At 38.1% G+C, this 12,637-nt stretch overlaps 1 protein-coding gene across 1 annotated transcript in view; it reads left to right on the top strand.

Moving 5' to 3' along the window:
- The first annotated feature begins 458 nt into the window (after positions 1-458).
- LOC122347966 (NACHT and WD repeat domain-containing protein 2) overlaps positions 459-12,637 on the top strand; it is a 33,284-nt gene continuing 21,105 nt past the window's right edge. Inside the window, 5 exon segments of the mRNA XM_043243199.1 lie at positions 459-510; positions 799-886; positions 1,407-1,494; positions 12,525-12,540; positions 12,543-12,637. The exon segment at positions 12,543-12,637 is cut by the window's right edge and continues 3 nt beyond it. Of these exon segments, the coding sequence (XP_043099134.1) occupies positions 459-510; positions 799-886; positions 1,407-1,494; positions 12,525-12,540; positions 12,543-12,637 (339 nt within the window).

The following is a 12,637-nucleotide window of genomic DNA, read 5'->3' as shown; positions in this document are numbered from 1 at the left end:
AACCGCCAAAAATCTGAACTAGGTTGACACAGATAGAGATGCTGTAGCCGGCTGTGACACGCTGTCTTGGCGCCTGTATCTAGAGAGGGTTCCGTGCGCTTGATTGGCCTCTTCTTCCACAGAGCTCTCCGGTCAGATTTCCCTGTTCTCTGTCGCAATATAAGCTATCAGCGGAGAGCCTGAACAATAGCAAACCGATACAGACGGGTAAAAAGAGGAAACCGGGTTTTAAATGTACGTTCAGCTACCTTGTTGTCACCGCTGAAGAGTCAAGTCGAAGCTTAGCATGTTTGACGGAAGCATCACCATGGCGTGTGCATCTTTTCATATTACGTATTTGAGACTATTTTAAGCTCTGTATAAAAGGGTTGTAAGTGTTCTGTGAATAGGGCGCTGGTGATGTGTTTGTTTTTGCCTCGCTTCACAAGCAGCTGTGTACAGTAGTAAATACAGTAAGCATGAGTATCCTCAATGTGTCAACTCTCATGCTTCATTTTGCCCTGACTGCCTGTGACAAAGGGCATCATGGAATATTCAATAGCATCCACTGCTGATGTTTGCAAGAATCTAGTAAACGCTGCTATTTTTGCATTTTAACTTAAATTAACCTTTTTTTTTTTTTTTTTTTTGCTTTAATGGCAGCAGTGCACAAGCTGAACCAGTTAGTGTAAAGCCTGACAGTCGTCTCTCGTATTCTCATTCATCTCATTCTTTTCCGTAATATATTTCTTATTTGATGTCATCATCGCTATGTTTTACATTCTAAGAGAAATCATGCAAGTTCGTGTTTCATTGCAGTCTCTGAATCTAAGATTGTCAGCGTGATCTTAGACGCTGCGTTTGTTTCGCTCTGCTACAAGCCGCAGAGAACAGAAGTGACTACAGTGTAAGCCGGGGAATCTCTGTTTTCAAGCCTTGCTGGCAGCCATCCCCCGAGAAAATACAGTGTGTGACAGAACAGAGTTTGAAGAGAGAACAAAAGACAGCGACCAGAAGAGAGAAGTTTGTATATGATTTACTCGTAAGCACTCATGCATATGATGTTATGTATCTTAGAGGAAAAGACCTTTAACCCACATAGATGCAATTTATTTTTTTTTTGTACATGTATCACAGAAACACCAAGTATTATTTGAAGGGCGCATTAATAACATGATGCATGAGTCTGGTAATCTTTCAGTGGTGTTTTTGTTGTTGAATACAAATAATACTAGAAATAAAGCTGAGATAATAATACTGGTTAAATAAATGTATGTATGTATGTAGTTTATTGGTTTTTGAAAATACACTCTTTAATTACAGCCTGTTAACTAAATTGATTTACTATTTACAGATAAATATTTCAACTTCCATTCTCTGAGTATTCTGTCTTAACGTTCATGTTCGCTTTGTGTTTCCCTATACAGATACAGAAGCAGAGAAAACGCTCTGAAAGAACACGTCTCATCCCAAACTCCGAGACTTCTGCAGGAGAACTATGGCATTGAATTCCAGGTAACGCTTGCCGTCACTTTTCTGTAAATTCTCTACAGCAACCATTAAGATATTGATAAACAGATTCCTTTGTCTTTATTTTCCTTGCCCAACCTTCTGCTTTCTTCCTCTCGCTTCGTTGGCTGGGAAGATAAAGTTTCTTAGGGACTATTATGCGATCTCAGCACCGATATGCCCCATGCAAGACGAAAGTACGTCTCTCTTATATTTGCCCTCAGGAGCTTGGGCAGGAAAAAATCTCCTCTTTCTCTTTCTCCTCCTCTCCTCTGGAGTGGTATTTACAATGCAAATGGTTTGTTGTCCGACAGAATGGAGCAGAGGAGAGATTTTTATCGTGCAATTTGGTAAACAAATGCAGGGCCTAGAAGAGGTGCTCTGGCCATTGAGGCAGACAGTGTGCTGAGATTGAACCGAGGCTACATGGGTGTGGGCTTGACCTGATTTCAAGAGCGTCCCTTAAGAAACAGATCTTTATGTAAGACTATGCCTTGTTAAACACAAGCCTGCTCAGTCTTTTTAGTGCCACTGATAATAGTGATAATCTCACTTTATATATGTGTGTGTGTGTTTACTGAAGATTGCATTTAACGGTGTCATTAAATAATTAGTAATGAGCAGATCTTTACTTCAGAATTTTGACATGCATCCGAAATGGATGTGAAACGGATTTTTGAATTTGATCATGATTTTTTTGGATGGGATGGGTTAGGTGAATCCTAAGCCCCCATTCATGCTGTCAGAAACACGTTACGTCAAAACCACACGCGATCGAGACCGCGCGGAGACAGGATGCAAAGCGTGTCCAGCGATGCAACAAAGTAGCAAAAAAGTTTAACTCTATGCAAATGAGCAGCGCATTTCGCAGCGTGAGCAGGTCTTAATACCCAAATTGCCTGCCTAAATGTCACCAGATATCAAATCAAAAATCCTAAACTTAAAAATATGCACCGATAAACACAGTTAAAGAAGTATACAGTCAGAAATAAAATAAAGAAAAAAAGAAGCAAACTGAAACGAATATAAAAATACACTGATGATGTAAAAAGTGCTTGTTTTTCTAAAAAACCTAAAGCAACTTTCAACAATAGACTGTTTTGTTCTTTTCTTAGTTTACTTGAAAAAATCAAATAAAATAAAAGTACTTCACGTATTGGGCGTAGTCTTCACTGTATGATTCTTCAAAATAATACAGATTACTGAATACTGACAATTAATTTTTAATGCATTTCTTTATCGCAACATGCTTTAATCTAACAAGTTATCCATGCAATTGCAATGGTCAGTATGTTTCGATTAGTGCTACATCATAGACAACAGCTCTTTTTTTAGACTGCATTTACATTTTAAGAAAAAATTAGCCCGGTCTCATGAAATGTATATAAATAGTGTGACAAATGAAACAGAAAAATTGGGGTAGATACACAAAAATGGACTTTGATGTGAAATATGATTTTTTGGCATGCGTATTATATACATTTTATACAATACACATCTACCCCACATCCCTAATCCTACACAGCATGTACGTTTTTCTTTTGTTTATTTATACACTAAATCAAGAATTTGTCATATCCATTTTTACTATTTCTGGCATAATTCACTATGTTACTTTTTCAAGTGCGTTTACATTTCTGTGGAACGGACATCCTCATTCCTGGGATGAATCATTCCTTTCAGAAAATAAAAATCCTGAAAAGATAAAGACTAAAAAAAGAAATAATCTGCATCAGTACTTTTATTTTGAAATATATTTAGGCTTAGACTTACAACTATACAAAATAAATGAAACCCAATTCAAGACCTGTATTAAGTTAGGATTTTTGCATTAAATAAATGTATCCTGTTTTAGGATGTTTTTAATAGCTTGCTGGATATGTTGCTGAAAAAGTCCCTTACATTAATTGCATTCATCTCATTATTGTTTAAGCTAAACTGAGAGAAAAACGAAGGTAGTGTCAGAGAGGAAGAGGAAAAACTGAAAGAATCAGGGTGTGAGAGAGAGAAGGTGAGAGAAAAAGTGAGGAGACAGACAGAAAAGAAGGGAGTTCTCTCAACCAGAAAATATGATGTGGCAAATTGCGATTCTTTCTGGTCACCGTTATTTGATTCTATTTCACTGTGCCGTCCCTGAGAGAGGGATGGATGCCGGATAGAGTGTGTCTGTGTACATGGCATGCGTGCGTGAGGCTACATTTCTCTGCCCAAGGCTTCATCCCAGTCCAGTCACAGCACACACACACACACACACACACACACACACACGCACACACAGACACACACACTCACTCAATCCCTTTAGCAGTGGCGGGATCAGGCCTGCAAGCGCTGTAACATGACAGTGTGGGACTCTGATAGGCTTTCACAGTGTGGGGAGCTGAATTACAGGCGTATACCATAATCTGCTTTATATGAAAAGTTATAATGATTAGACTTTCTTTTTATGGAGTTGCAGTCAATTTTTTAAATTGCTTTTACACAGCATGCTTTTATTTTTACTCTCATGTCAGCTTTTTATATATTGGAGACTTGACTTTCTCCTTCTGATATTTTTCTGATATTGAAATATCCCAGCCTAATCATTTACATCAGAGTTTGTCTGTGGATTTTTCTAGTAATGGAAAACTAGAATAAGGCATGTAACAAATTCATTGAAAACCCCCACATCTTATTTTTTTCCAAAATCTTTCACGTCCATTCAAACAAAACGAAGGTCAAAAGGATCAAAAATGGATGATGCCTTCTCCTCACGCGACCCCCTCATAGTCTCGCTGTCGCCACAGACCATAGGGGTTCACACTTAAACCTCAACTGACCATTTCAACAACTGTGTAATCTGTTCGCTATCTCCCGATGAGCTTCCAGTCAGCTTGATCACATCAACACAGGCCCAGTTTTCACGCATCACACGCATGAGCATAAGTCCTGTTTTCATACCAACACCACTTCTTAATGATGGACCTAATAATTCAATGAGAGCGCAAGAGAGTAGCTGTAGGCACTTGCAGATCGCTGGTAATGCTGTTTGGCTGCCATGACGACCGCTGCAGCAGAGGCGAGGTTTGATTACAGGGCTTGAGTCGAGACTAAATGTGTCAGGTAGTCTACTGAACCGACTGATTTGCATATAAACACATTTGTCACGAATGTTTATTAATCGGGAGTTTGGTAAGCAATTCTAATTAAATGTTACACACACACACACACACACACACACACACAGTAATAATGATTTCCGACAAAATACTGCTAAAAATTTAAATATACACACATATAACTTAATAATGTATGTTGTCAGTGATTTAACATTTTGTTTTATGGACAGTATTGGCTTATAGTTGTGATTAGCGAGAATTTGGTCCCTAAAATGTCAGCTGTTTCAGCTTTTCTCCAGCTTTAAAATGAATATGAAGTCAGTCACAGGCTTCAAGGTCATAGACTTTGACAGATTTCATTTCTCATAGATTTAGAGGGCTGATTAATTTTACAGTGAATTTAGCTCGGGGCATGTTGTTAAACCACAGCTTCCATTCAATGGCCTGTTATTGTAGACGTTTCAGGAAAATCAAAGCGGTTCAAAAGCAAAAGACAAAAATATATAATTTCAGAAACTAACAAATTTACACAAAATATACAGATAGTAGTGTATGGTTAACAATTGGTATAATTAAATTATAAACTGCAATGCCTTCATCTCAAAAATCCAGTTACAAAACCAGTGGACAGAGTCCTTTCTACTAGATGCAAAGCTACTGCTGGACTTTTAACTCAAACCTACATCTTTTGTTCTGTTATTGTGATCAAACGAATGCCCTTCAGAGTTTTACCGTGGAGCTAATGGATTTCGTGCCATCTAGAAAAGGTGCATTAACACAGAAAAGTGTATCTGTGGGGAAGAAAGGATATTAGCAGTTTGTGCCAGGGTTAATTGCCTCGCTTAAGGTCATAAAGGTGGTAGAGTGGGATTATGACCTATGTAACCATCATTTGGTGGCTCGTTCGCACTCCTCAGCGGGCTATGAATCCAACCCCAACCCCTACAGTCACCCTGGGAATTCATGGCCTGTTGTGTAAGTGCTCCATGCTGGCGAGAGCACATTGGATCTGTCAGCACTCATTGAAGCTTCAGCAGATGAGAAGGTGAGAAAAGGGATGGAAAACAGCCGAAGGGTAAACAGAAAGAGACAGAGAGAGATGAAAAGATAGAAGGACTGAAATACAAGCGCTCATTCCTCACAGGGTTTGGAGGTTACGCCTCACTGTTGGTGTGTTGATCCATGGGCTTGTGTGGAATTGAGGTGGCTTCTACATTTTCAGCTGCAGCGCATCGATTAGCCATTTGCAGAAAAAAAAAAGCGGCCATTTTCATTCCAGGCATAGACATGATTGATGCAAAGGTTTTATGGTTTTAACATTTGGCTGCTCTCTCTCTCTCTCTCTCTCTCTCTCTCTCTCTCTCTCTCTCTCTCTCTCTCTCTCTCTCTCTCTAAATTGAAAAGGCAAGCAGGCTAGGCAGCTGGTTGCCATAGCAGTAGTCTAATTGCAGAGGCTCTCAAGAGCAATGCATTGTGGGTAGTTTGTGAGATGAGATGAAGGCATGGAGATTGGTGACTGCTCCGAGGGGTTGAGGAACATGGTTCTCTCTGCAGGGTGGGTGAGCTAACAGCCTCTTAAATCAGGGACTTCTGACAGGCCTTTTTATTTCTTGCTTTCTGCATTTTGCTATCTTACAGTTTTCATCTGCCAGCGTACACTGGTTGCGCTCCCACTTTTGCTCTTGTAGATGCTTTTGTTCTCTTCTTGTTTTCGATAATCAGACGGTGTAAGCGTAAGATATAGCGTTCAACCAATGTACACGTTGGAGAATCATATTTCTCTTCTAATTGGCCCTTAATGGGGGCCATCAGTTGACTCATTTGTCTTCTCTTAAAGTGATACATTCATGTAGAGGCAGGAGCCAGAAGGATAATAAATCATAACTCGTCTCAGGAGAATCTGTGGGCCTTTTCATCGGGCTGAAACTGGCAACTGCATTGTAAATGATGTTTGTATCCTCCGTTCAATCGTTTTGGATCTCATCATGAAATCTGCTCATAACTCCGCATTTTCTAACCATTTGACTCTTGCGCTGTTTACCATTTACATGATCGTTTTCTATTTAGCAGAAGTAGCGATCGCTGCAGGCAGCCAAAACAAGCTGAATCTAGATTACGATTTCTGTTTACTGATACAGTATAGCTGTAGATATGTGTAACATCACACTTTATTTTTTATTTCAAAAACTATTCTCTGTAGATATAGATGTATAGATATAGGAACTCCCTTTTGATTACGACTTCCTTGTTTCACAGGGAATGCATTGATAACCTATATTGATAATCAATGCAACCTTGAAATTTCATATTTGAGAAGAAAGTCACAGCTGGTCCATGTCCATGTCAATGAGTGTAAAAGCCTAAATGGTCCCTATATATGCGCTTTCTCTATATGAACAATCATGTCATCAAGTAGTCGACAGCATATTTCCATTACAAAACAAGATTGTTCCTCACAACTAATTTTTATATATATTTTTATTTCTTCAGCAGCACACAAAGACGGGCCTCTTTTCTTACATTCAGGGGTGTCCTGTGGGCTGTTTTTTAGGATAGTTTTCTACATGATTTCATTCGCTTTCGTTCCATCTTCAAGGCATCGCATGAAAGTTCTCGGAATAATCATGAAAACCGAGGAGAAAAGAGAAGAAGCGTGAAACGTTGCCCTTTGAACACAGATTACGGATGCAGTAAATCCCGAAAGTATTAAAACCTGTCAACAACAGCGCTTGAGTTGTTTTGTCTATGAATGTTTTTTTTATTGTATGAATTAAACTTTCCTTTGATTTAGTTTATGGCTACCTGCTTTCACGTCACCTAAAATGTCTACAGGGTAAGTTTCGAATTTAAATGTAGAACTTTTCCAGCACTGACATTGACCAGTTTGACACATTTTCACCCTTTATCACCAGCCATTTGGGATTTATGAAGCATTATGTTTGCAAATCCTCAGTTTGAGCTGTGTAATTATGTAAATACAGTCATATTTGCCTCATGTTATGAAATTTTATGGCCAGAGCCCTCAGTAGCTGAGTAAACCTCATCATCGTTTCTGCGGTCGCACTATTAGTGGAAAATGATGGCATTTCAGTCCCTTTTACTCTACGTCGGGGTGCAACACACTGCTTTTAATGATACTCGTTGCATACGCTTGCGTGTGTGTGTGTGTGTGTGTGTGTGTGTTTTTAAAACAGCCATGTGTGGTTTAAACGTGGGCCGTGATACATTAAAGAAAGCAAGTGTTTGTAATACTACTCATGATACCAGTTAAATTGAGCTCTTTTCATAGTTCATAACAATGTAATTAGGTTGTCATTTACAAATATGCTCATCATTAAAGTAGATGACAGCTGTCGTAATTTAAGGAATCATTGGCAGACACTATGTTCATAAAATCTTGTGTTATCATACGGGACTATGCTAAGCCTTTAATTTCCCTCATATGGCGGACTCTGCTAACCCTTCCACTTATTACAAATCTGATGGCTTTGTGGCTCAAGTTCCCAAAATATCACTGTTTTGCTGAACATCGCAGCTTTTTTACTGTCTGACAGCTCCTTGATTCATTTTCTCAGGTTTGCTTTTTATATAAAGCATCAGATGCATGCTAATTGTCTCCTTGTGTCCCTCTCTCAGTTGTTCGTGACATCTAAGGAGGGGTGTGTTTGTCATCTGTGTTGTCGTATCCAGATGTTTGGGCTTCTATATACCTTGTTATCAGTCTTTCCCAGGGCCCTGCTGTCACAGTCTAATTGCTTGGTTAGTTAATAGTTCAGATCCATCAAGCTGGATGTGTGTAAGTGTTTGTGCACGAGTGTCAGCGCGCGTGTGTGAAAGCATGACTGATTGCACTCACTCTGTTTGAGTGAAAACAGTTCTCCCACCACTTGCTCCAAAGCCAGCAGCCAAATGCAGTCCAGCCAATGAGAAAACGTCCTGCCAGTCTTTGCTATGATCCGCCGATCACAAAGAATGATCGTGTTCATACTCCTGATGACAATGTAGAAGGTCAGTGTGTGCGTTTACATGCGTGATCTTACACTGTGTGCTCAATAAACCATCAACCATCATGTGAACATGGTTTAAGCCAAACACTTTGTTTGATGTTTGCCCTTTATCCTGACTTCACTTCACCATGTAAACATCTGTAATGAAGCTTACTTGTGGTGCACATGTCTATTTGCATTTTAACATATGCCCCAAATTTATTTTGTGTCAGTAGGACTAATGTATTGGTTGGTTGACAGATTGATTTTTTTTTTTTTAGACCAGCAATAGTATATAAAACCTGTCAAAACCTGTTAATCTCAATGTGAATTAATACAATAGCAACCTACCGTTAAGACTTAATTTGTTAATCCATTAGCTATTAAAAATAAAGAGTGCTTTTAACAGTATAGATTCCTGTGAATATTTACATGTACTGAAATGTTACTTGCTTTTGCTGTTTTTTGGTTTTATTTCAACTTTTGCTGTTTTCGTTTTCGTTGTGTTGTGATGTAAAGAGCTTATCTATTTGAACCTCTTAACACCTGAGAATTTTTTTGAATGATATTTCATCCATACGTTATGCTATGTCCTCGGTTGAGGATATCAGGACTCAAAAACAATAGATTTTTCGTTGTAGTTTTCAAGATTTTGCTAAATTTGTATAACAATGATTCTCAACTATGTTACACCATAATTATTTGATAATTGGCAATTCTGCCAAATGTGTGTAAAATGGTCATAAACAGGTTTTCTCATTTCTCAACATATCATGAAAGAAGAAATAATTGGAGTAATAATTGACATAATAATAATAATAATATAATAATTTCTTTCCCTATTCATTTGATATGTCTCCCAAAATGCATAATAAACATGCTTTTAGTCCAGCTGTCCTCATATGAGTCATATTTTGATGATGTGAAACCCCATAATATTTTCCTGAGATGTTGATTTATGACACATTTCAGACAAATTAATTTCAGACATTTGAAGCCCAAAGAGAGGGAGTGCTCACAGTTAAACAGGACATCCGGACATGTATAATCTCAGAGAAATTCACTAAAATATAATCTCTTCATATGAGCAGTCTTAAGACGGTAAAATAATTGTTTCTTCGGAAGAAGAATATGGCCAAAAAGGAATAAACTAATTTAAATAGAGCATCTACTTGATCTGAATTATTTTACTGTGCAGCAGTAAATGCTGTTTGCTCATGCTAATGCAATGCTATGCTAATTCTAATGGTGCACATTAGGCATTAGACTAATAATGTTTAAAAACTGAACTTTATTGTAAAGTTTTACTAATCCCTTGCAGCCAATTTGGCACGAATTTTCCTTTTCAGCATTATAGCGTATACACAAAAAGCTGGACATTTTTCATATGAAGTATTTCTCTCTTCTTAGAAGTTTGATTAGCATAGAGAGGTTGAGCGTAGAGCCCGCATTACGTAGGCAGTCTCTCGTGCTTTATGCGCTCTTGGACGGAAGCCATGATTGTATTTGTTAAATGAAGTCTGGGGGGATGGCAGGACCCACATAGGCTTGGTTTCTGTCGGCTGAGCAAAAGAAATGGGGTCCTAAAGAGCTACCACAATGTGAATGACATCAGAGTTTTATTGGACTTGCTTGAGATTGCGAGAAGAGAAAGAGACGTGACCGCATAGACGCATTAAATCAACATCAGATTAAACTAATCGCGCTCATACTTGCACGCCCGACGGATGTGATCAGCATACACACACAGGAACATATAGTTGATTACAGAGCCGCAGTCCTTCAGCACACACACACACACGCTGACATGCGTGCAGCAGAGAGGAGAGATTCCCCCTGAAGCGTGTTTGCCGTTTGAATTATCTGCACCAGTGACACTGATTCTGACAAATATGTCCAGGGATATTCCTGTGTCCTGGCGTACTGGTGCTGAGGAAATGTCCTGTCTCTCTTCATTAAGTCCATTACTACACACACACACACACACACACACACAAAGCAATTTCACTCCGCTGGTCTCTCGTTCCTCTGTCATTTTGCCACCAGTGCAGGTGAACCCTTATGTGCGCGAGAGTGTGTATGTGTGTAAATGTATCTGTCTGTGTGGGTTTTTTTTAAGTTGATAGAAACATTGAAAAAGGCAAAGGTGGAATTACTTCAATTGCCTTATTTCCTTTCTGCCCAACCAGCTTATCGAATTATTCTGGAATTTAGTATCTGCTCACGTTAGAGAATGCACAGTATTCAGTCTTTTTAAAAAAATGAAGCCGAGCATCAGTTCATGTCAGTCAAGCTCGCATCGGCTGACAACCAGCTGATCCGCGTCTACGTATAGGAATTCAACACATAGCAGTCTGCCTTCTATTTAAGTTGCATTTTGAGCTACACTTAACCTATCGCGCCGTGCCACACTCATCCCAAGCTCCTCCTCTATCTTACAGCATCAGCACATCTGGAATTATTCTTTTCTTTCTTGACGTGTAGTTGCAACATCTCATTTTAGATAGTATAGTATAGTATAGTATAATGTAATGAAATACAGCCGTTGTATCAACGATGCAACGATACGTTTGTTAAAACCTTAATTATTGTTATTTGGCGAAAAAAATCTTTTGGTCTTTAGACAAATGCATCATGCAATCAGTGATCTCTGGAGTGTTTAGTGTCAGTCTTGGAAAGACATTTTTGATTATAATATGTGTTTGAAAAAAAGTGTTTAATTAGAACTCTGCACGATTGTGGTGATCTTTTATGTAGAATATAATATGTGATGTATAAGTTTTTGAATTTGAATATGAAATTCCATAACGTAACGTTTTTTTGTTTTTGTTTTTTTATCAATAGAATGTTAGAAAAACAGTAGTAGCAGTATGTCACTCTTTATCAATTTTATTTAAATTTTAACTTTTAAACAGTAGGTTGCCATTATTTTAATAAGAAAAATTTAGTTGGACAGTTTGTCAAATAGAAAATAATGTGCACCAGAAATCACTTGCATATTATAAATTATATTAAAATAGAAACTCATTATTTTAAATGGTAAAAATATTTTATCCCTGTATTTTTTTTATGTATGCATCCTTGATAGACATAAGAAAAACATTTGAAATCTTACGGTTTCCAAACCTTTGGCTGGTAGTGTACATATGTGCAGTCAGACTCAAACTAATGTAGCAATTCTGAAAACACACTCAAAATATTAGAGACTCTTTATTATGGGCAGTAAGCAGTTTATTGTGTCCCAGTGTGCGTGCATCATTTAGCTGACTGCAGGAACACATTCTCAGCATTGCTCTTCTTTTTCTGTTCCTCTTCCTTCCTCTCTCTCTCTCTCTCTCTCTCTCTCTCTCTCTGTCTCTTCCTTCATCCCTCTCCCTGTGGCTCCTTTTAAAGTGCTAATGTGTGCTGAAAGAGTGTGGAAATTCATACTCTCCCAGGCATTCATTACTCCCTAGATCTTCCTTACTTAGTAATAAAAAAGAATTAGGCTTTAGTTAAGGGTGTTGATATATAGGTCTTATAAAATTTTATTCTTCAAGTGCCTCTATGAATCCTGTGCCAGTTCTTTTTCATGAAAAACTAAAAAGTAAGTGGAACGTTCCACTAAACCGCTATGGGATGTTGCACTTTGGGCATCTCAATTAGAGTTCTGGTTCATGGAGTTTTTGCTTCCTGTCAACTGTAAACTATATATATATATATATATATATATATATATATATATATATATATATATATATATATATATATATCAATGCATAAAGGTGTAAAGGAGCAGAAATAAATTGTTAGGAAAGAAAGAAAGAATATTCGGTCACACTTTATATCAGGTGGCCTTAAATACTATGTAAGTATTGTCTTCATATAGTGCTGCAAAACAGGAGGTTGTATGCAGCGGTGTGTGTGTGTGTTTCGGTGGTTTTTTAAATATGTGTGTATGTGTATATTCCAGGTGGTGGACCTGTACTGGGAATTGATCCAGAGGAGTGGGACAGTCCAGAGCTGCAGAGACTACGGATGAAATTACTGGAAGAATGTCTGAAGACTTCAGCTGGTCCATGCTTT

The sequence above is a fragment of the Puntigrus tetrazona genome, chromosome 7, assembly GCF_018831695.1.
Source record: "Puntigrus tetrazona isolate hp1 chromosome 7, ASM1883169v1, whole genome shotgun sequence".
NCBI lineage: Eukaryota > Metazoa > Chordata > Actinopteri > Cypriniformes > Cyprinidae > Puntigrus > Puntigrus tetrazona.
Note: the sequence above shows the minus strand (reverse complement) of the source record. Positions and strands in the feature narration are given on the sequence as shown.